Source organism: Manis pentadactyla, chromosome 5 (assembly GCF_030020395.1).
Source record: "Manis pentadactyla isolate mManPen7 chromosome 5, mManPen7.hap1, whole genome shotgun sequence".
Lineage (NCBI taxonomy): Eukaryota > Metazoa > Chordata > Mammalia > Pholidota > Manidae > Manis > Manis pentadactyla.
In genome coordinates, this window is record NC_080023.1 from 123,360,456 (window position 1) to 123,386,025 (window position 25,570).

The following is a 25,570-nucleotide window of genomic DNA, read 5'->3' on the forward strand; positions in this document are numbered from 1 at the left end:
GAGGTTAAGACATGATTATTTTAATGAGGCTTCCACAAGGAAGATTCTGTCTATCCTGAAAGTACCTTGTGAGATGAAAGGAAGGGAGGAGGAGCTCCCACATTTAATTTAGAAAACCATCACTTTCGTTTCTTCACCTGACTGAGCCCTTTCAAAACTTGACCTCTGCAGCTCAAGGCTTGAGTTACTCATAGTCAGACAAGCCTAAGGACCTGAAATAAACATTTTGAAAATTCACATTCCTCCAAATACAAAAACTTCCTCTCAAGTTAGTAAAATTTCAAAAGACATTTAGCAAGGGTAGAGAATGAGGATGGGTTCACATTGCACCCACATGTCTGCAGAGGCTGTGAGTTGAAATTAATCATTTTCGGTCTGGCTTGGAGGAAATACTTTACTGTAGCTGGTGCAAGAACAGCAAATGTAGAAGCATGATTTGTATGAAGATTAACAACAGACTGCTCTGACAGCTTGCAATCTTATAAACCTCTGACGCGTCTGGGCTACAGCAAACATCCCTGTATGATGCCTACATTTTTGTCTGCTTCCGAGTTCAATACTGAAATGTATAAAATGTTGCATTTTCCAATAGCATATTTTTTAATGAAACCAAGAGAAAACATAAATGTTCACATTTCAATGATGTTTTCCTACCAGCTGCTGATTGCAGTTCCTATAAACCAAGTTATATTTTTATTTCTCCAGACAGAATTTCTTTACAGCCTGCCGGCATGTGCAGACAAGTAACCACTTGGAGGTTTTGGATTTGGAAGGCTGTAAAATACAAGGATCAAGCTGCAGAGCTCAGGCCTGCCTCTGCAGGCCAGCCCCACAGCCAGCTTGGCAGCCTCCATCAAGGCTAGGGTGGGGGTTGGCACGGGGGAGGAGGGTGGTGGGGCCCAGCGGGAGCTACGGGATGCAAACAGCCAGATCTGCCTGCATTATTTCCCAGCTTCAAATGCATCCACGAGTGGACACGTCCTCAAGCACTAGTTAGAACCTGTTTGCATAGAAGGGCCCTAAAGCAAAGAATTTTCTGTAAACCTCCAATGGCAAAATGCAAAATGGCATCCTGAGGGGACTGAGGCACAAAGCAGCAACCGGCAGTAAAGGGATGGCCCAGGAACTCCCTGATGCAGACGGCAGGTTAGCAGAACAGTGCATTTCCCAGCTCTCCTCTTCCTTCAGGTAGATAAAGTGTTAAAGGAGCTTGGGCTTCTTGCCACATGGGTCAGGATGAGGAGAGTGAATGCTTGTCAGTGAAAATTCACTCCTCAACTGGCTGCCACTCATTTTTACTGTGAATCATTAAGGGCCAACAACCTTAAACCAGGATGTCATGAACAAAGATAGTGGGAAAGAGGAGACTTTATCTGGATATAGCACTAAGACACATTCACCATCAAATTTTCCTCAGTAGGACCTGGATGAACTGGAGAGGTTTCACTCCACTCCCAAGTCATGAGGTTGAAACAGCTTATAATTGTGCTGGTTCAGCAACAAATGTTTAAAGGTTGAATGGTCCTACAGAAGTCTACCCTCCCCTTCACTTTGCAAATACAGAAATCTCTCCCACATTTGAACATCAAGACTCCAAATTCCCGTTATTCATAATTCGGTTAGAGAGGTAAAGGTCGTTCAGGACCTCAGAAAACTTGGAGAGACCCCTAAATACTCTGGCCTAGGATCGCATCACCTGGGAGAGAAGCTACAGAAGAACCATGTTTTGCCACGTGACCTCTGTGGCCGGCCTCCCTCAGAATGAGTTGTTTATGTAATTTTTGGTTTCTTATCTGTTGTCGGGAATAAAAGAAGCTGGATTCTTAGGCCTTCGAATACAGGAAAGTCTACTATATCACCCTTTTCCATCTCTTAGAAGAAAGGGGGCAAATCCAGCCGCTGCTGGCCACCACATGAGGATGTGTAGGAGGACTTCCGGCGGTAATTAAACCGTGCTCCCATAGGAGCGTGGCGGGCAGCACACGTCCGCAGTCTGAAACGCACCGCCAGAGCTGCTCCAAGTGCGCCGCCTCACGTTCACACTTACCTGACCATGGGAAGGGAGAGCAGCGTAAGCCATGGGCTGATTCATCACCCCTTTCTGCTTCATGAGCAGCATGCGTTTCTGGTCCTCGCTCAGGTGCGCCCGTGGTGCTTGGAGCTGCGCAGGCGGCGGCTGCGGCTGCATGTAGGGCATCAAGGGGCTTTTGCTGGGGTTGGACATCGGTGGGGTGATTCTCTGACTCAAGTCTGCATTAAAATGCGTCAGAGGCTTAGTGTTGCCGTAAGTAAGAATATTGTGCTGCTTGTTTAAAGAGTTCGTACCCAAGCTATTTGGCTGCTGACTGAGCATGTTCATGTGATTCTGAGGGAGGTAGTTATTCACTGTCGTCTTCTGCAGGTTGTTTGCCATGGGAGGCACTATGGGGTTTTGGTTGTTAAAGGCTTGGGGATACATCATTGGGCTGTTTGGTTTTTCCGCAGTGAAAGCTGCTCCATAGGGACTGGACGGAGGCCCCAGGGGGGACCAGCTCGCCGGCTGCCCGGACTGCTTCTGCTGCATGAGTTTGGCCCTCTGCTGCTGCTGTGCAGCCATCTGCTTGAGCTGCTCCGCTGGAGACATGTCGGAGCTGGGCCCGGCCACGGCTCCTGACCCTGAGCCAGTCACCGTCACTGCCGCGGGATTAAGGAGATAGCCATTTCCAGGCCGGGTAGGAGCTTGGCCTGGAGTGTGCGCTTGGTTTGGAGTTTGAGGAGACTGGACGGCACAGTTTGCTGGTGAGCTCGCAGGGTTCAGAGCTGTGGGTGTGTTGGCAACCGAAGGTACACTGGTGGCCGTGGAGACGCTAGGAAAGGGAGGGCCGGAAGAAGGCCTCGCCTGGGGAGACCCCATGGACACGTGGGCAAAAGGAGAGTGAGAGGGGTCGCTGTGCACGCTCACGCTCTCCTGGGAGAGAGGGGTCTCCGTCGCTGGCTGCGAGAATTCTGGCTCCTTCTTCTCTTCAAAGTCTTCATTGAACAGGTCCTGTATGTCATCTTCAGGAACCGTGTTGGCCAATTCATCTATTAACTCTTGCCACTCCTGATCATTCAGGTTAATGTCTGAGAACAGCTTGTTCTGATTTGAAAGAGATGTTTCTGATGTGTCTATGCAAGTAGGGTCATCTAGTGGTTCTTGTTTGAGGTCCTTGCTCTGCAAGAGGGTGAAGCTATCCTCCAGGTCACTGCAACCATTAACAGGGAGCTTAATCTCAGGGAGTCTACCATTCTTACTGAGATCTTCCAGAAGCCCAGCAGTGTGGGGTCCACTGTTCTGTAAGGGCAATGAAGGCTTCAGGTCAAGCTGGTGAAGTGGAGAAGCTGAAGGCAGCGGCATGTTGTTGGGCAAGTTGTTGATGGCTTCCATCCCTGTGGGGATGTCCTTGCGGATTCTCTTGCTTGTGGGAGAAAAACCCCCATCGCAGGCACCATTCTGCTGGTCTCCATTAAGTGGTGATCGGGCTCCCTCCAACTTCCTTTTCACTGTCTCTTGGAGCTGGAAAAGAAACAGGGAAGAGGATGACTAATCTCCAAGTCAAGAGTTTACTCCATCAGCACAGTGGTATGCAGTTGCTATGAACAAACTTTGAAATGGTTTAGAAAACATAGAGAGAACATACTTCTAATCTCAAAATTGGCCAGGCCTTATTTAATTCAACTTTTCCGGGAAAAGGTTTTATCCAAAAGCAGAGTTCATGAGGCTAAGAGATAGAAAAGAAACTAAATATTGTTGGGTGGGGAACAAAAGAAAAGAGACAGTTAAAGGCAGTAGGTCTTTCATAGCAAAGAATCATCTACTATGATTATCCAAATGAATGCTGAACATGAGACTTGGCCCAAAACATATCATACTCGAGAAAGAAGCTAATACCTATCTTAAATTCTTGTCACATCTTGATGAGAACATCAAGGAATTAAATCAATAATATTTTAAAGAACACGAGAAACCTTCCAAGAATTGGAATTAACACATTTAATGAATAGCACAGAAATGAAGATTAATGGTTAACACACCCCAAACTTCCTTTCAGTTCTTATTTCACTTGACCTCCAGCACCTTGTGATGCAGTAGCCCACTCTAGGCGAAAAGCATGCTTCAATTGTTTTCCATGATATCACACTTCCCTGGACTTCCTTCCTTCTCTCCATCTGCTCTTTCTCAGTCTCTTCTATATATTCTTTCTTGCTCCTAAATGATGGGGCTCTTCATTGTTTGGTCTTAAGGTTCTTTTCCTGCCTATTCTACATGCTTGCCTAGATGATTTCATCCATTAGAACAGCTTCAACTCTCCTTTAGGCTGATGATTCCATAACAATGTGCTCAGCTCATTCTCCTCTGCTGAGTTCCACTAACTCCAATGTTCTCTTCTTAGATGTTTCATATGCATCTAAAACTCAACATTTCCCAATACTGAGCTGATTACCTTCGGCTACTCAAACATGACATTACCAAGATTCCCTACATCAGTATCTACCCAGTTACTCAAATCAGAAACCTGAGCATTCCTCTTGAAATGTCCTGTGGATTCTGAATGCAAGATATCACTCCAATTTGCCCACTCATCTTCAACCTATCCTAGGCCAGGATAACATTATCTCTTGCTAGATTGTTGCAAAAGTCTAACTGGTCTCTTTGCCTTGCCTCCATTTATCCATCTGTTCACTCTTTCATCTATTCTTTTATTCATTGTTTTGTTTTTAATCAATCAATTCTCTGTACTGTTGCCTTATTCAAAAAATACACTGCCCTTCCTGTTTATAATGCTGCTATGATTTCCACTGTCTTTAGATTAAAATCCAAATGGAACCTACTTCACTTGGCTCCTGTTCATCACACCAGGATCATCTTCTTGCCTCTCTGCTCAGTATCACCTCCCCATGCCCTGCCAAACTTTGTCTATCAACTCTCCTGAAACTCAGTTTCTTAAATGTGCCAAGCTTCCATCTGCTTCCAGGGCATTGTACATGTTGTTTTCTTTTCTTGGAACATACTCCTCCTCCTCCCTCCACTCTTCCCCTGGTTAATAGCTGCTCATCTTTCAGGTTGTATCTTAGATTTCACTTCTAAGAAATCTTACATCCCTCTCCACCCCATCTACATTAGGTACTTTCTCTTTGACCCACCTATATTGGTTTACATATCCTGGAATAAGTTTCTCCAAGCAACTTCTACTTCCCCATCATAGTTTCTATAATACTTTGGAGCAACTGTTAGTGTCAGTGAGACCCATGGGGCTGCACCTAGTGTTCAGGTTCATAGCAGTGGTTAATAAATAATAGCAAATTGGATGAATGATTCTATTATCTAATTCACTGGGGCTGAATCAAAGCAGGAAGCAGCCCTATTGACCATAAGGAATGCCTGACTTTGAGATCTACATTCCTAGCAATGGTATCTTGTACCCTGGAGTGTCCACTTAACTAGGCTCAAGAAGTCCAGCTAACAAAAGTCTTGCTAACTCCATAGATTTACTAACTATATACCTAACTCATCTGTGTGAATCTCTCTTTTTTTCTGCCAGAAAGAGTTAGTGTGTGGGTCTCTGGTGAAAGAGGTTGGCGTAGAGTAGGTACTGGGGAAATGCCTGCAGAATGACAAAAGGAAAACATGGTTGGGTTTCAGTAACTTTACAGAGTTGAAGGCAGAATGACATGGGGAGAGAGGGGGAGGCACAGTAGTCCTTCATGTGGGTGCTTTCCCATTCTTGGCAAAGGTGCTGTGTATTACAGAAGCCAGGGAGACAGAAGCAGGATTCCCTCTGACCCTGCTCGGTGGCACTCGCTCAGACCGCCAAGGCTCCAGAAGACCCACATATATAATAAAACCAATCTGGAGATGATATAGAGGTTCTCAGAAGTGCCACTTTATTGCTCTTCTCTCATAAGTAGAGAATCCCATTTTTAAAGTAAACAGAATGTTACTTGAGTAAAAGTACAGTCTAACTCTGTTCCTAAATCTTGTATTTTTAATCACAACACCAAACTCTGTATACAGTCAGTTGGTAGAAGCTCCTGAATCGGTGAAAACAAAGTGCTAACCGACACATGTGTGTGAAGATACTGGTTCAATTCTAGCACTGTAACTGCTAGAAAATTATGTCATTTAGTGCACAAACCAGTGAACTGTTCTGATCACAGGTACTACAGATAATTGAATGTATCTTCCACACATAGTGGCAAGTTAAAATATCACGGCTTCAGGGCCTGAAGAAAGCCAGGCTTGGGGCTCTTAGCACCTCTGAAAGTGTTGTTAGCCTTAAAAAAAAAAAAGTATTGTCTTAAAAATGAACCTGACTTTATTTTAGGTACAGGTCCCTGATTGTCTTCTAGGCCACAAAATGGATGGAGCAGAATGGAGAAATTAAGACAAACTAACTGTTTGTTCCTCTAAAATGCTGGGGGCCAAGAGCATGGGGGCAAACAGGTGTGGCTGGGGACCCCTGAGTTTCACTTCTTACTGGCTGAGCAGGCCTGGTGGGAGGAGGCAGTACAGGGCAGGCACACAGAAACAGGAGCACTGGCCCTGGATTTAGAATACCTAGCCTCGAACCCAAGATGCCTCTCCCCCATGAGTTAATACATATAAATCACAATAAATGTTAACTATGATACCCTCCATTAGAAAGTGAGCTTCATGAAGGGTTTTTCTATCTTTTCATTACTAGGTCCCAGTAGTCCACAATAGACACTAGATAAACATCTGTTGAATGAGTGAACCTGGAAAACTTATTTAACCTCTTCTAAGCCTCAGTTTCCTTATCTGCAGAGTGGGTTAATAATATCTAGCTCATAGACTTACTGTGAGGATGAACTGAAATGAAAAACATGGAAAGCCCTTTAGCTTCATGCCCATCCAGTAAGCACCCAGCAAGTCTTAGCTATTACTACTTTTAAAATTCAGTGATACTGATATAGCTGCAACTGAGATAGATTACCTTCTGGATCTCCACAATACAAATAGGTAGAATGATAATATTTTTATTCCCTAGCTAGCAAAACCCTAATGTTTTCCAAGCATCTTGTGTAGCTTTCTTAATATGCACAACAAAAATCAAATTTGCAATTCAAGCCCAAGTCCAAGTGTTAATGCATTCGTGCCCTAGATTGTACAACAGCACTGGATTGTCGAGGTTCAAATCAAATACATGTGACCTGAATGGAGCTGCTGAGTATTTCCTTTTCCTCGAGGGCCTAAAGTTCTCCACTGCTGGCTCCTTTCACCCAAAGCTTGACACATATTTCACATATCAGCATTTGGGAATATAAGAGAGAGACACCAGGGAAGATGTGGTTTTTATGTTTTGTTCCGCTGTGTCCAAAACAGCAGAGCAATCTTAGCATTCCGACTTGTCTGTCTCAGCATCCTTTGATATGTGGAAAGGTGGTCTGCGCATCTAATTGTCTCCTCTTGGGAGACAGAAGGAGAGTGGGCAGGGAGAGATCGAATCTGCCCTGTGAGCTGACTGCACATGGGGAATGTCCTTGTGCGCTCCCCACCCCCCAACTCCAAGGACTCCGGTTGGAGCCTCATCCCAAACAGCCTTATCTCAGGAAGTCTCTGGCCCTTCTGCCTCACCAAGCTGGAGGCCTCTTAGTATGATTTGTGCCCTTGTGGAAGAATCACAGAAATTCCTTCCTGAGCCATCAGCTTTCTTGCTCCCATATTACTATTATCACATACAAATGTTTTCTCCAGTTAGGGAAGCTGTGATGCTGGGAGCTGAAGCACTGCTCACCCACTGCCTGTGACCATGTGGCCACTCTCATGTGTCAGTTACTCTGAGGGAAACAATACCTCCTCCAGAATGGCTCAAGCACAAGTTTCTCATCTACAGTGTGTCTTGATGCTTATGTTTCTGTGAAACTGTGGTTTGTGTGTGCAAACGCATGTGTAGTTGGTGGGGAGGAAGTGAAAGACACAGAGGAGCAGAGAGAGGCAGAATGGCTTGGAAGGAGGGCTATGACACGCAGAACAGCAGTAACAATAGCTGTGCCTTTGCGTTTGTAAAGTGCTTTCACATAGGATCATATTTTATCCTCATAGCAAACCTTTGGGTGAGGTCATGTGCTACAGGGGGCAGGTGGCTCTACAGGGAAAAGGGCAGTGTTTTGGAGGAGGTGGAATGGTGAGGGGTGGATAACATCCATAACACGGAGGAACATGGCTAAGATCACCAGGTCTCTGCTGACATAGAGAGGCCCCATTCCCAGTAGGTTCTTAGGGACTGCCTGGGCCAGCATGTCCTTGACATGAGATCCTTTCTTCCTTTAGACCTTTGCAATGTTAATAAGTTAAAAACAAAATTCTTATTGCCTTGTCTCTGATTTTGCATGAAATTGGGAAGGACCACAGAATTTGGGAATAAATAACTTTAATAATGAAGACTTTAAGATGGAAGACATCCAGGTAAACCATCACATTCCTGGTCTCCTTCTAATGGTTCTAAAAGGTAAGTTTTATTATAAGCATCTTACAGAGGAGGACCTTTATCATAGTGAGATTAAGCAGTGTCAAAGACTAAAGGCTTGAGGGGAATGTGGCTCTACCAGAATTCAAATTCAGACTCAGGTCTGACTCCATCACCCACTCCACTCAGCCAGGGTGGCAAAGAACACTTGCCTTCATCAATGGCACTGGGCTTGAATGCCAATTGTGAGAGTGCTCTCAGAGTGTTTCTAGGAATTATCCCAAATCCACCCTCTCCCCAAGACCTGCACCCATTCAGCCTCAAGAACTATCTGTTCTTACCAGCTATGAATTTTATTCTCATATTCCACCCCTAATGCCACTACCTTAGTTTCGATTACCAATATATCTCATGATTTCTGCAGCAGCTCCTGATGAGTCTCTGTTCCCCAGTCCTGCTTCCCTTCCAATCCATTCTCTGCATCACAGCTGTGATTTTCTTTATAAAATGTGAGCTGATCACACAGGTTCCTCACTTGAAGATCCTCTGGAGCCGTCCGCTGCCTTCAGCATCACCTGAGTTTTGCACACAGGCCCTCCACACTTGATCCTCTTTCCTCCCACCTTCCCTATCTCAGCTGTCACCTTCAACTGTCTTCTCCTGAACACCACTCACCCCTAGACCTTTAGCTATACTTTAATTGTTGGCAGTTCTCAGGATATACAGTGTTTATTCTTGGTCTCTCTTTGAGCCTTTGCATGTTACCCACTTACCCAGTTCATTCACCTGACCAGATCGATTTGCCTTGCATGATTCTGTTAGACATGATATTCTATACAGTCTTTGGTGATAGGCCCTCCCCACAACTCCTGATGTTGGAGCCCTATCATCACCAACCATGGCTCCCAATGCACATCATGCTGTGACATTTCCTTCTCCTTCATGGGACAGTAGGAGAGAATGAGAGCTAAAAAGATCTTTCAAATAACCCCACTAACTTTACATAATGGATCCCCAAAGCAGGCACTTGAAAATGTTGGCCTGTATGGTGGTGTAATGCTAATTAAGTAAATGTGCAATTTATTTTGGTTATTTTAAAATGCTGGAAATGGTTTGTCAATCGTCCCCTCCTGAACACCTTTGAGGACTCTAAGGGCCCAGGGAATCTGTGTTGAAAACAACTAGAGGCACATGAAGAGACTCATGGAAAGGAAAACCCAACCTCAAACTTAGAGGCTGAACGTGACATCATCAGGGTCACAGGTTTTGACATGTATGTGAATTTAAAAGGCTGAATATTTTCATTACAAAGGCTTCAAGTGGTTTTCACTCACCAACACCCACTCCAACCATAAGTGAATGTGAGCTTCCTCCACCGTATTAGACACAACTATTTCCCAAGACTTGAAGACAAACTGGAATCTCAGCTTGCAGATGCTGTAACTACTTAGATACTCAAAGAACATTTTGGTCATGTTGATCTGCTCTGCTCAAACCAGATGATGATTTACTTAATCAGTTCTCATATGGTTATTCTCCCATCAGCTAATAAGTATATGAACTACATGGATACATTTGACTTGCTTATTGATGTATTTGAAGAGTGACCCAGAATACTCATGTGTTAGATATTTTGATTAGTAGAATATGAATTGTGTTCAAACCACTTGCGGATCTGTCTTCTAGATTTAAGTGCCATTAGAAAGGATCTTTTGAGGTTTATTTAAAAGGTTCAGTTTTCTAGACCAGTGATTATCCAACGTCAAAGTGACCTGAGAAGCTGTTAAAAGTTCAGATGTCTTGGTCCCACTTCCACAGTTTCTGATTTAGTAGCCCATGTTGGGACACGGGTTGGAGTCACAGGAATCTAAAGAAATTTGACAAAAACCTCAGATTCCTCTGAGGTAGTTGGTCCAGGATTCTGATCTAGATTAATAATTCTGTTGGAGTTCTGACATTCTCAAATTGTTGCTTTGATTTAAATAAAAAAATACCCATGGGGTGAAGCCAAGATGGCAGCGTGAGTAGAGCAGCAGAAATCTCCTCCCATAACTATGTATATTTTTGAAAATACAACAAATACAACTATTCCTAAAAGAGAGACCAGAAGACACAGGACAACAGCCAGACTACATCTACACCTGCGAGAACCCAGCGCCTCGCGAAGGGGGTAAGATACAAGCCATGGCCCGGTGGGACCCGGGTGTACCCTTCACCCCAGCTCTATGGTGGGAGGAGAGGAGGCAGAGTGGGGAGGGAGAGGGAGCCCAGGACTGCTAAATACCCAGTCCTAGCCATCTGTACCAGAGTGCAGACACATAGTGCATGGGGTGCTGGATACTAGGGAAATGGGACAGTAAGACCTGTGAGCAGGTCCCTGCAGCTGGCACCCCTGGGACAAAAGAAAAGCGAGTGCCTTTTGAAAATCTTAAAGGGACAGGGACCCCACAGCTGGATGGAAGCGCCCAGGCACAATCAGCCCAGTAACTGGGAATCCCGGGGTACTCCAGGTGCCCCAACCCCTTGGGTGGCAGCACAGCTCAGAGGCCCTTCAAGGTGATAAACAGCCTCCCACCCGTTCCCTCTCCAGCACAAGTCCGCCATAGCGGCAGTGGCCATGCCCCCAGCAACGGGGCAGAGCTCCTTCCACAGCACCTGGGCAAGAACCAGACACTACATCTGCATGCAGCTGTCCAGCACAAGCTGCTAGGGTTCGCAGTTCTCCCAGGAGAGGAAGGCCACAACTAGCAAGAAGGGATGTTCTCCCATCCAAAACAAACACCAGCTCCCCACAACTACCTCTATGGCCATGAAAAGGCAGAAGAATTTGATCCAGACCAAAATACCAGTGACAACCCCTGAGAAGGAGATAGACCTAACCAATCTTCCTGAAAAAGAATTCAAAATAAAGGTCATAACCATGCTGAAGGATCTTCAGAGAAATATGCAAGAGCTAAGGGAAGAAGTCGGGAAGGAGATTACAGAAACTAAACAATCTCTGAAATGACGTAAGAGCAGACTGGATGAGGTGCAAGAGGCTGTTAATGGAATAGAAATCAGAGAACAGGAATGCAGAGAAGCTGACGCAGAGAGAGATAAAAGGATCTCCAGGAATGAAACAATATTAAGAGAACTGTGTGACCAATCCAAAAGGACCAATATCCGCATTATAGGGGTACCAGAAGAAGAAGAAGAGAAAAAAAGTCATAGTAAGTGTATTTGAAGAAATAATTGCTGAAAACTTCCCCAAACTGGGGGAGGAAATAATCGCTCAGACCACAGAAGCACACAGAACTCCCAAGAGAAGGGACCTGAGGAGGAAAACACCAAGACACATAATAATTAAAATGGCAAAGATCAAGGACAAGGACAGAGTTTTAAAGGCAGCTAGAGAGAGGAAAAAGGTCACCTACAAAGGAAACCCATCAGGCTATCATAACACTTCTCAACAGAAACCTTACAGGCCAGAAGAGAATGGCATGATATATCTAATGCAATGAAACAGAAGGGCCTTGAACCAAGGATACTGTATCCAGCATGATTATCACTTAAATATGAAGGAGGGATTAAACAATTGCCAGACAAGCAAAAGTTGAGGGAATTTGCCTCCCACAAACAACCTCTACAGGGTATTTTAGAGGGACTGCTCTAGATGGGAGCACTCCTAAGGCTAAACAGATGTCACCAGAGAAAATAAAATCACAGCAAACAAAGCAGACCAACCAAATAGTAACTAAAGGCAAAAAATAAAATCAACTACCCACAAAAGCAGTTAAAGGAAATACAAAAGAGCACCGAATAAAACACCCAAAATATAAAGAATGGAGGAGGAGGAATAAGAAGGGAGAGAAATAAAGAATCACCAGACAGTGTTTATAATAGCTCAATAAGTGAGTTAAGTTGGGCAATAAGATACTAAAGAAGCTAAACTTGAACCTTTGGTAACCACGAATCTAAAGATTGCAATGGCAATAAGTACATATCTTTCAATAATCACCCTAAATATAAATGGACTGAATGCAACAATGAAAAGACACAGAGTAATAGAATGGATAAAAAAGTAAGACCCATCTATATGCTGCTTACAAGAGGCTCACCTCAAACCCAAAGACATGCAAAGACTAAAAGTCAAGGGATGGAAAAAGATATTTCATGCAAACAACAGGGAGAAAAAACAGGTGTTGCAGTACTAGTATTAGATAAAATAGACTTCAAAACAAAGAAAATAACAAGAGATCAAGAAGGACATTACATAATGATAAAGGGCTCAGTCCAACAAGAGTATATAACCATTATAAATATATATGCACCCAACACAGGAGCACCAGCATATGTGAAACAAATACTAACAGAACTAAAGGAGGAAATAGAATGCAATGCATTCATTTTAGGAGACTTCAACATGCCACTCACTCCAAAGGATAGATCCACCAGACAGAAAATAAGTAAGGACACAGAGGCACTGAACAACACACTAGAACAGATGGACCTAATAGACATCTATAGAACTCTACATCCAAAAGCAACAGGATACACATTCTTCTCAAGTGCACATGAAACATTATCCAAAATAGACCACATACTAGGCCCCAAAAAGAGCCTCAGTAAATTCCAAAAGATTGAAATCCTACCAAACAACTTTTCAGACCACAAAGGTATAAAACTAGAAATAAATTATACAAAGAAAGCAAAAAGGCTCACAAACACATGGAGGCTTAACAACATGCTCCTGAATAATCAATGGATCAATGACCAAATTAAAATAGAGATCAAGCAATATATGGAAACAAATGACAACAACACAAAGCTCCAACTTCTGTGGGATGCAGAGAAAGCAGTCTTAAGAGGAAAGTATATAGCAATCCAGGCTTACTTAAAGAAGGAAGAACAATCCCAAATGAATAGTCTAATGTCACAATTATCGAAACTGGAAAAAGAAGAACAAATAAGGCCTGAAGTCAGCAGAAGGAGGGACATAGTAAAGATCAGAGAAGAAATAAACAAAATTGAGAAGAATAAAACAATAGAAAAAAATCAATGAAACCAAGAGTTGGTTTTTTGAGAAAATAAACAAAATAGATAAGCCTCTAGCCAGACTTATTAGGAGAAAAAGAGAATCAACACACATTAACAGAATCAGAAACGAGAAAGGAAAAATCATGATGGACCCCACAGAAATACAAATAAGTATTAGAGAATACTATGAAAACCTGTATGCTAACAAGTTGGAAAACCTAGAAGAAATGGACAACTTCCTAGAAAAATACAACCTTCCAAGACTGACCAAGAAAGAAACACAAAAATTAAACAAACCAATTACGAGCAAAGAAATTGAAGCGGTAATAAAAAAAGTACCCAAGAAGAAAACCCCCGGACCAGACAGATTTACCTTGGAATTTTATCAGATGTACAGAGAAGACTTAATACCCATTCTCCTTAAAGTTTTCCAAAAAATAGAAGTGGAGGGTATATTCCCAAACTCATTCTATGAAGCCAACATCACCTTAATATCAAAACCAGGCAAAGACCCCACCAAAAAAGAATATTACAGACCAATATCCCTGATAAACACAGATGCAAAAATACTCAACAAAATATTAGCAAAACAAATTCAAAAATATACCAAAAGGATCATACACCATGACCAAGTGGAATTCATCCCAGGGATGCAAGGATGGTACAACATTCGAAAATCCATCAACATCATCCACCACATCAACAAAAGGAAAGACAAAAACCACATGATCATCTCCATAGATGCTGAAAAAGCATTCGACAAAATTCAACATCCATTCATGATAAAAACTCTCAACAAAATGGGTATAGAGGGCAAGTACCTAAATATAATAAAGGCCATATATGACAAACCCACAGTCAACATCATACTGAACAGCGAGAAGCTGAAACCTTTTCCTCTGAGATCGGGAACAAGACAGGGATGCCCACTCTCCCCACTGTTATTCAACATAGTACTGGAGGTCCTAGCCACGGCAATTAGACAAAACAAATAAATACAAGGAATCCAGATTGGTAAAGAAGAAGTCAAACTGCCACTATTTGCAGATGACATGATATTGTACATAAAAAACCCTAAAGACTCCACTCTGAAACTACTAGATCTAATATTGGAATACAGCAGAGTTGCAGGATACAAAATTAACACACAGAAATCTGTGGCTTTCCTTTACACTAACAATGAACCAATAGAAAGAGAAATTAGGAAAACAATTCCATTCACAATTGCATCAAAAAGAATAAAATATGTAGAAATAAACCTAATGAAGGAAGTGAAAGACCTATACCCTGAAAACTGTAAGACACTCTTAAGAGAAATTAAAGAGGACATTAACAAATGGAAACTCATCCCATGCTCTTGGCTAGGAACAATTAATATCATCAAAATGGCCATCCTGCCCAAAGCGATATACATATTTGATGCAATCCCTATCAAAATACCAACAGCATTCTTCAACGAACTGGAACAAATAGTTCAAAAATTCATATGGAACTACCAAAGACCCTGAATAGCCAGAGCAATCCTGAGAAAGAAGAATGAAGTGGGGGGGGATCTCGCTCCCCATCTTCAAGCTCTTCTACAAAGCCACAGTAATCAAGACAATTTGGTACTGGCACAAGAACAGAGCCACAGACCAGTGGAACAGAATAGAGACTCCAGACATTAACCCAAACATATATGGCCAATTAATATACGATAAAGGATCCATGGACGTACAATCGGGAAATGACAGTCTCTTCCAGCTGGTGTTGGCAAAACTGGACAGCTACATGTAAGACAATGAAACTGGAGCAATGTCTAACCCCATACATAAAAGTAAATTCGAAATGGATCAAAGACCTGAATGTAAGTCATGAAACCATAAAACTTAGAAAAAGACAGGCAAAAAATCTCTTGAACATAAACATGAGTGACTTCTTCATGAACATATCTCCCCGGGCAAGGGAAACAAAAGCAAAAATGAACAAGTGGGATTATATCAAGCTGAAAAGTTTCTGCAGAGCAAAGGCCACCATCAATAGGACAAAAAGGTACCCTACAGTATGGGAGAATATATTCATAAATGACAGATCCAATAAAGGGTTGACATCGAAAATATATAAAGAGCTCATGCACCTCAACAAACAAAAAGCAAATAATCCAATTAAAAAATGGGCAGAGGAGCTGAACAGACAGTTCTCCAAAGAAGAAATTCAGATGGACAACAGACACATGAAAAGATGCTCCACATTGCTAATTATCAGAGAAATGCAAATTAAAACCACAATGAGATTCATCTCACACCAGTAAGATGGCTACCATCCAAAAGACAAACAAAAACAAATGTTGGCGATGTTGTGGAGAAAGGGGAACCCTCCTTCACTGCTAGTGGGAATGTAAATTAGTTCAACCACTCTGGGAAGCAATATGGAGGTTCCTCAAAATGCTAAAAATAGAAATACCATTTGACCCAGGAATTCCACTTCTAGGAATTTACCCTAAGAATGCAGCAGCCCAGTTTGAAGAAGACAGATGCACCCCTATGTTTATCGCAGCACTATTTACAATAGCCAAGAAATGGAAGCAACCTAAGTGTCCATCAGTAGATGCATGGATAAAGAAGAGGTGGTACATATACACAATGGAATATTATTCAGCCATAAGAAGAAAACAAGTCCTACCATTTGCAACAACATGGATGGAGCTAGAGGGTATTATGCTCAGTGAAATAAGCCAAGTGGAGAAAAACAAGTACCAAATGATTTCACTCATATGTGAAGTATAAGAACAAAGAAAAACTGAAGGAACAAAACAGCAGCAGAATCACAGAACCCAGGAAAGGACTAACAGTTACCAAAGGGAAAGGGACTGGGGAGAATGGGAGGGAAGGGAGGGATAAGGGAGGGGAAAAAGAAAGGGGGTATTACGATTAGCATGTATAATATGGGGGGGGACATGGGGAGGGCTGTGCAACACAGAGAAGACAAGCAGTGAGTCTAGAACATCTTACTATGCTGATGGACGGTGACTGTAGTGGGGTTTGTGGGGGGGACTTGGTGACGGGGGGACTCTAGTGGGCATGGTGTTCTTCATGTGATTATGGATTGGTGATAACAAAATAATAAATAAGGAAAAAAATATATGCATACACTAATAAACCCAACATCAATATAAAATGTTCCTGAGTTAATTGGTGATACTCTGGGAGAGCTCATTAACAGGGCTAAGAAACAATGCTCTAGTTTGAGACATTCAAACCTCAGAGGATCTTAATTCTGCAGAATCTTATTGGATTTCTACAGGCTTTTCATGAAAATGTTTATTTTTCATATTTTAGGTTTCTCTGAGCACTTTCTTTCTCTACTTTATACACTTACCTTCACTTTCACTCAAATGAACTGAGAGTATGCTGTGTGCTTGTGTGCCATGTGCTGGCGGGTAGACTCAGTCCCAAGAAGAAAGACCACACCAGAAAGTGAACACACATCAAACAGATATTGACAAAAGTTGAGTAAATTTGTTTTAGGGAGATCAAAGTGAAGGGCAGAGCAACACAAAAACAAACAGAACTTTTATCAGAACTCCTGAAGTTCTCCTTGTCACTTTGTTAACTTATTAACATTATTTAGAAAGAAAACAATTTTACTACATACTAAATCCTATGAATTAAAAAAATATATATTTATATAGAATACATAATGTTACATACATAGAAACACACACATGCTACTTCCTTGAGAGTCAAGAATTTAAAACCTCTACTTGAAACTGTCCCAGAACACAGCTCTGGACCTGGTCAGTGAGAAATGTTGGGTCTCTGGAAGGGACGTCAGCAAGAAGCAGTTAAAAATCTCCATTCTGAAATGCTGCAAGAAGAATGGGATCATCTTCAAAGGGGCCTCTGCTGAGCCCCCAGCCTAAGGGAACAGAACCTCCATTTTACAGGACTTGGAGGTTATTTTTAGAAATGACCATGATCTTTTTCCTTTCTGCTATGAGTCAGATTTAAAACTCTATTCCCAAGTAATCTTAGGTATATACAAGAATGATCATACCTCTTTTCTGTAGTTGGAACATGGAGTCTCAACCAATCCCAGCTGTGAAGTGCCAGAGTAAGGTACTCTTTTAAAAGCATTTAAATATGTGTGTGTGTGTTTGACTGAATTTTCAGATATGTTTTTATCCTTTGGTTATTCTTAAATGTGTAATAAACACCAGTTGAATGCACAACTACATATTGAGAATGGATCATAAAATATCAGGAACAGTGGCTGTCAAGGTCATTGACATTTAGAAATTATAAGTCCTAAGATGTCTTCAATCCATGTTTTCAAAGACATAAATGTTCCTACAGTCTCCTGGCTTTCTTTCAATAGAATGAATAAATTATATTTTCATCACAAGTCACATGAATCCTGTGTACTGTTTACATCTGAAGTTATAAAGTTTTTCATGAGCTCCATATATGTAGTTCAAATTGGTGCTTCAGCAAAATTATTAACTACTCCTTAATATGGGGACTCTTATCTCTGCAAATGCCAAGGTTATATGATTTCAAGTTTCCTTCCCTAGTTTTCAGTAGAAAGCTCTAGACTTCTACATTTTGATCAAAGAATTTGATTCACTGCTTACTAAATGTTTCAGGATATTATTGTCATTTAATATTCTATTGGCTGAGAGATCACCCTGTTCCAGGCATCAAGCTAAATTCATTATGTATATTACTCTGATTAATTCTCACAATAACCCTGTGATGGATGAGGAATGGGTTCAGAAAGGATAGTAATTTGTCCCAGAGCACACAGCAGAGCCCTACTTCATTCCACCTACTTCTCAAATCTGTGTTCTCACCTACTCTATTTTGCATCTAATGACCCCTATCCTAATCAAATATGAGCAAACATTGCCTAGTAATTCAGGGAGAGCGTGTTGGACACCTGAGTCATGGCAGTCTAAGGAGGATATGTCCATGTTGTTGAGTCAGAGCTGCCTGATTCACAGAAAAGCACTGTGCTCCTATAAGAGGAAAAATGTTACTCGGCAAATTTAGCATGTGTTTGTGAAGTGATGATAGCTGCAGTCCTGAAAACTTGAGGAGGGAGCAGAGTGTGCATCCCAGAGGCAGCTTCCTTCCCTCCTAGCTGTCTGCAGGAGAAGCTCCACTGAGATCTGTAGTTGCCATTGGAATTCCACAATCTCAACTCTGAACTGCTCTCTTTTCATACACATAAACACACGCATTGGCATTACATTGCATTAATTTTTACGAACAAGAGACAGTTTCCTTAGGACTATCTCCTGATATCTCTGACTAGAAGTCATGCATACATTACTTTTCCAAACATGCCTATACGCATGAGCTTGTATTACAATCTGAAATTCCTGATGGGATTTTATTTAGAGCTGTAAAGAAATGATGGTGAAGGAGGTTGGTGAGGAAGAAGGGAAAACCATCGGGAGAAAGAGGGCAAATGAAAACATCAGATCTTATCTGCATCATTCATAGCTGGAGACCTACACCCACAGCACAGGCCCAAGAACAGGCATGTTAGAACCAAACACGAGGGTCCGTTTTGTTTATTCCCTGGGGGGTGGGAGGCGGGAGGGAGAAATGCTTCAGGGAGGCATGTACTTTTCTTTCCCTTGGGTAGGAATCAAGAATATTTTTATTTCACTGTTTACTCAAAATGTCCCTTTTCAACAAGCAATTCTCATTTTGTTTTTAGCCCTTTCCAGGAGACTGTCTTCCTCAGTAGCAGTAAAGTCCTGCACCAGCTTAAGGGACGCAAACAGCCCACAGGCCCACAGCTGACACTGCTGTTGAATAAAATCCCAGCACATATTTATCTCCTTTTGGAAAACAAAAGTATTGAAGTGAGAGTTCCTACTCTATAAAGAGCCTCTGGTTTCCCTCAAAGAGGTCAGACATTGCTCCTTCTTGTGAGTCGTAGTTTGCATAAAGCAAAGCTACGTGATATGTTCTAGAGGAGAATTCTCAATCTCTGTCTTTCACACACACTTACACACTCACCCCGCCCAACAAATGAATGCACACACACACGCGTGTGCACACATCTCAGAGTGAAGAGGATGTTATTCTTATTTCTAGGTAGCGTCTGACTCCCAGACCTCCATTTCACCACAGCTCTTTGCTCTGAAGCTGAAAGTGAACGGTTTTGCCTTCGTTTACCAGCAAGGGGACTGCCATTATTTACATGTCTTTAGAGGAACTTTGTTCACAAATAGGAGACACAGCAAATTTAGAGGATATTTCCCCCTGGGGGGAGCTGTCCACTTGTAGACAGGCACATTTTCACGTTCAGGTAAACATGGGTGTGATTTAAGTGACAGACCATTCTCAGCAGGGCAGCGGCCAGCCGGCACCCCACTCGGCCCACAAGCAGCCAGGCTCCAGAGGCCGTCAGCAGAGCTTTCACCTGTGCAGAGCTGCTCGGCTTCAGCCCACCAGCTGAAATTCATTTTTCAAAAGAAATTAGACCGAGGTACTGTTGTTATAGCAACAGTCAGAGTCACTTCCACGGCACCTTCCCTCAGACTCTCTGACTTCTGTGGGCAGCGGCTTCAGTTATGTACAGGGATGGCCAAGGCTGAGCCAGGGTGGACCTTTTTTTAGCCCTTTAAGGAGTGAAGTCTAAATCCTCCATGTCCGATCTGAAGCTAAAAGACAAGACTTGGCCTTGCTGCACACTTCTCCCAGGGCTGAGAACCAGTGAGCAGTGAAGGTCAGAGGAAAATCTTGGGACCTGATGCTTTCCTCTCCCAGCTAAGACCTGGCCATGGACTACTGATTTCCCGGGGTTACCCAAGCACTGGTCATTTCAGAATGGGAATTTCCTGTGAGCATGGTGATGCCGGCAGTCACCCTCAGATTCTCAAATGCTTTCATTACTTTAGTCCTCCAGGACTTCATTCCTGAGGATGTGGAATTCCCAATACAATAACCTACTCCAAACTCTGAAAACAGTAACCAACACCAAAATGCCCCTTTCTTGATGAAAATACACTTATTACTGAACTTCTGTGGCAAGTAACTTCGTAAAGGAGTCAACAATGCGGTAGTCATGTTCCGCTTGGGATATCCCAAGGTGGTAAAAATCTGTGAAGCCAGTGCTCATGGCTAATGTCACAGGCTGAAAACTGTGTCCTCCCCAAATTCATGTGTTCAAGCTCTAACCCCCAGGACAACTCAGAATGTGACTGTATCTGGAGACAAGGTCTTAAAGAGGTAATTAAGTTAAAATGAGGTCCCTAGGGTGGGCCCTAATCCAATCTGACTGGTAGGTTTATAGAAAGAGGAAATTAGGACACAGGTACACACAGAAGGAAGATGTGAAGACACAGAGAAGACAGCTATCTATAAGCAAGGAGGGAGGCCTCAGAAGAAGCCACCCATGTTGACATCTTGATCTTGGGCTTCTAGCCTCCAGGCCTGTGAGGAAACACATTCCTGTTAAAACCACCCAGGCTGTGTGTGACTTTGTTAAGGCAGCCCTAACAAGCTAATACAACTGGTAATCTGGTTAAATATTTCCTTGTCCTCTCAGTGTCTTATATAGGTTAGGCACTTGATAACTATTTTCAAGGACTGTCTTGCACAAATATTTGCCCATGCTTTGATTCAACTAATGGAATGCCTACTGTGTGCCAGGTTTTATAGCAGGCATTATGGATGCACCAGTGAATAAAATTCAGTGTCTGACCTCAAGAGCCTGCAGAGCGGAGGAGGAAGACAAACAGATGAGGAAGGACAAGGCAGTCTGTAGCAGGCGCCCGTGCTGTGGAGGCACATGGCAGGGGCAAGCCACTTCGTCCAGGTGAGGCAGGGCTTCTTGGAGGGACTGATATGTACACTGACACTTTAAGGAATCACAGTAAGGTTAAGACACCAGAGGGGGAAGAAAGTACAGCTTTTAAGTGAAACTTAGAGTAGTTGTATCTGGCTTGAGCCCGAGAGTGAGGGGGAAGAGCTGAGAGAAGAGGCTGGAGAAAGAAGCACTCAACAGTCTGTGAAGGGCTTGTTTGCCATGTTAAGAAGTTTAGACTTTATCCAGAAAGCTTTGGGAGACACTCGAGGAAAAATACTTACTTAAAATGCTAACTTAAGATTTCACAGTGATAGAAATCAGCTGCAAAAGTTAAAATATTTGAAGTGATCTGTATTAGTTTGCTATTGCTGAACACAACAAAATACCACAGAATAGCTTAAACAACAGAAATGTAGTTCTCATGGGTCTGGAGGCTAGAAGCCCAAGATGAAGGTGTCCACAGGTTTGGCTTCTTCTAAGCCCTCTCTCCTAGGCTTGCAGGTGGCCACGCTCTCCCTGTGGCCCTACATGGCCTTCCTCTGTGGGCATGCATTTCTGGTATCTTTTGGTACGTCCAAATTTTCTCTGCTTGTAAGAACACAGTCATCTTGGATTAAGGCCCACCTTAACGGTCACATTCTGAGGAACTGGAGGGTTAGGGCTTCAACACATGAATTTTGGGGAAGGACACAATTCAGCCCATAACATGATCCAGTATCATTCCTGCATGGCTCATTAAGCAAATGGCTAAAGCCATCCTTAACTTATAAATTAATATGACACAGACTCTGTGTGAAGGCACATAGCTGAACAGTTGCTATTTGGTCCAGAGCTTAATAGTATATTTCTTTAAAAGTGTTTGTCACCCAGTTTTAATCCCCAATTCAAAATACACTTCACATTCATCCCAAAACTATTTCAGAAGTATAGTCTATATTCAGAAGTATATAGACTATATTCAGAAGTATAGTCAGAAATTACTCTAAGCAAAGCCTCAAAGAAGGCAGAAGTAGCCTGTCATTATTTAGGAGGCTCTGAGTAATGACTGTTACTTTACACTAATAAGCCACCTGACATCAGAGAGATAGAGAGGGAAAGTGGAGGCCTGGAGAGACTAGGGCCACAATGTAATTTAGAGGGAGAAAAAGGAATGACAGTCAGGACTCCCTGCTCTAGCCCCACACCCTATGCAATCAATTAGTTGGCCTGTAACAGGTCTCAGAGTCTGTCAACTTTCTGTTCCAACTGTGGTATGTTGTAAGTATATCTTTCAGTGGTTTTATCTTTTTTACCTAGCCATCCAGATATCATTTATGCAGTTTCCATTATAATGCTACAGTTAAGTTTGCATAATATTTCCTATAACTACCTGCTTTTGCATGGTTATGACTCTTGAAAACTCCCCTGGGACAAAATTTTTTTCACCTTGGTCTCAGTTCTGAAGTAAAAAAATTTTTGTAACAACAAATGATGACTTTAGGGATATGTCTGAAGTTATGTAAATGTAAAAGAAATGAGGATTTTTGCTGCAATGAATATTTTGTTACCTTTTGTCCAATCAAACACTGCAAATCATAGAGAGCTGAACATACAGGCATCAAACAAGGCAATGTAATATATTTCACCGAAGACTGCCCACACTGCCAGACTGAACGAAATGAGATTTGCATTCACATGCTTATCAGTATTTAAAAATACCCTGAGTATACACAACAGAAAATGTCAGGAACTTGCAAAGCAAAAATATGCATGTGGTGTTTTCCAGACCTCATGAAAGCACAGCAACAGACTTAATTATGTGATTGGGCAGCAGTTACCTAACCTCTCTGGACCTCTGTTTCCTCAATTATAAGCTGAGAGCACTGGACTACGGGCTCCCCATGGCTTGTTCCAGTTCAAACATAGTTTCTATTTGGATTCTGAATTCAAATGAAAGACTCACTTTCAAAATCACCCTGGAAGGCTCTGTTTCCTCAGAGGTGCAGCTGAAGCTGGCAGATAGTTTTACTGAGTAACTGAGAGCCTTGTTTGTAGTCAGAGAGCAAGAATTCATCACCCTCTTCTGCAGAGGTTTCTTGGCTTCAGGAAATTTGAAAGAAAAATTATGCTTAAATCCTAATCGTAATTGTCCTTCAAACAAATAAACAAACAAACAGAAACCCAAGTATGTAGATGACATGGTTCATTTAAAAGCATTTTTCACCTTTTGGTGGCCAGGCTGGTGTCAGGTGCTGACTGGGTGCTGTGGGTTGCACAAGAACCCTGCTGTCAGAGAAATTCACAGCCTGTTGCACGTTTTCATTTTGCCGCTAAGTGTCTATGGGAAAATGCTCTCATTGTGCATAACACTTGGCAACATAGCAGCAGTGATGTTCCTGTTCCGGCGACCCCAAAATGGCCCCCTTGGCTCACTGACAGAGCTAGGTTGGCTCTTTTCTGTCGTTCCCATGAATGATTGTGAGTAAATGTCTTTTCTTATATTACATGAGGAGCCTGAATGTGCCTGTTTGGATAATTAGAGATGGACCAGGTTACACATCGGGGCTGTCCATGTTTTCTGGGTGCCTACTACCACATGTTCTTTACTCAGAAGTAGCAGACGGGTGTGGCCGTCACCACAGGTTCAGAGTGAGGGCCCCTGGGCCCTAGGACCACTTCTCTCATGGCCACGTCATGTGCTCTGTGGAAGTCCGTTGCTTATTCTCTATGTCCCTTTTTGCCTGGATAGAATAATCTCTAAAATCCCTTAGAGATCTAATAGCCTAGAATCTTAATCTCTCTAGGTTAACTTCGATATAGTTGGAAGATGCACCAACTGACAGATTTCCCCTTAACCTTGTGGTTCTTTTCTAAAATATGTAACTAATCCGTAACTTTGAAAGAACGAAGAAGTTTGTATCTATTGCTGTTTAATTCATCTATGCATTGTGTAGTAAAACCTGATTAATTCCATTCCTGCTAATTTTGCCTTTAGCTGTAACTTGGCTGAAGGCCAACCTAATATTTATCCTTACATACCAAAACGAGAGCTTACTATGTAAAAGACTAAGTATAACAAAGATTATAAGGGGAATGCTTAACCTACTTAAAACAAAAATGGGTCTCCAGGACTCAAGGACTTAAGAGACTCAAATTTAAATAAACAATTGATCCATGTATTATGAATTCTTCTCATATATTAAAGTAGTTCCCCAAGGATGTTTATTTACTAACAGTTTGATAGTCTAGCTTGAATTGCAGTTATTACTTTTAAATATATCATATGCAGTATATTTACTACTATGCTTCAGTTCAGGTTTTTCTCATTTCAGGCTGCCGTTGGCCCAAATTACTTTAAATTAGAGCGAGTCTATTGTATTCATAAACTCTTCATCTAAAATGGCAGAAATGATGACTATAACATTCATCTTAGGTTTGTTCAAACTCTGCAGCTTAACTTCTAGTCTGATATTCGTAAAGGATGAACATGGAATGATTAATGGCCATTACTGATTTCTTACAGCTATAACTTATCAGAATATGTATGCTCTAATACTGTACCCATGGTAATTATCTCATTACTATGAAGTGTCACAGAAATGCATTATGCGAAGTATGCGTTGAATCACATTTAGCAATTTTTTTTTTCGTTTAAAACCCAGAAGCGTAGTTTTCCCTAATAGTTGGAGCCTTGCACGGGAGCTGGGGCTTTGCCTGGGAGCGAGGGGTTCAGCAGGGGAGCCACGCACCTGAGCGGAGTTCCTTGACAGGAGGACAGTCAGCTTTGTGATTCTGGTTGCTCTTTTAAACTTTTCTGCACTTCAGTACCTAATTTGAAATGGTCATATTCATGTGTGACCCCTACTACACCTCATGGAAAGGATTAAGCAGATTAAGTCTATAAAACACTTGGTCACCAGGAGGCGAGGCACTAAGGAAATTACTCAGCATACTGCAGTGGCGACTTCTCGAACTGCATGAATATTTAATGAACAGGTGCACATAATACCTGAGTTTCCCATGGAGCTTTTCATGCAAGCGTCTTCACATCCTTTAAAGAAATGCATGGCAACAATTATCAGACATCTGGGAAGCATCAGGTCATTGGCCAGAGAGGGTAGAGACACAGCGGCTTTGTTTTTAACATCAGAATTGTTTAAGAGTAGCAGTATATCCAAATACAGTTATCCCACAAACCTGAAGATACGGCCTTAGGAATAAGGTGATGTTTATCTGAGTCTCCAGCCATACATATGAGGTGCCTAAACAACACAAGTGCAAAAATTCCCTGAGAAAGTGAACACATAGTTGGAGATGGGCCT

General features: G+C 42.2%; 1 protein-coding gene across 2 annotated transcripts in view; it reads right to left on the minus strand.

The window, feature by feature from the left end:
* Positions 1-25,570, minus strand: part of MAML3 (mastermind like transcriptional coactivator 3) — a 415,682-nt gene that overhangs the window by 166,153 nt on the left and 223,959 nt on the right. For both annotated transcript variants that reach the window (XM_036929890.2, XM_036929807.2), the window contains exon 2: positions 2,048-3,535. In XM_036929890.2, the coding sequence (XP_036785785.2) occupies positions 2,048-3,535 (1,488 nt within the window). The remainder of the gene's footprint in view (positions 1-2,047; positions 3,536-25,570) is intronic.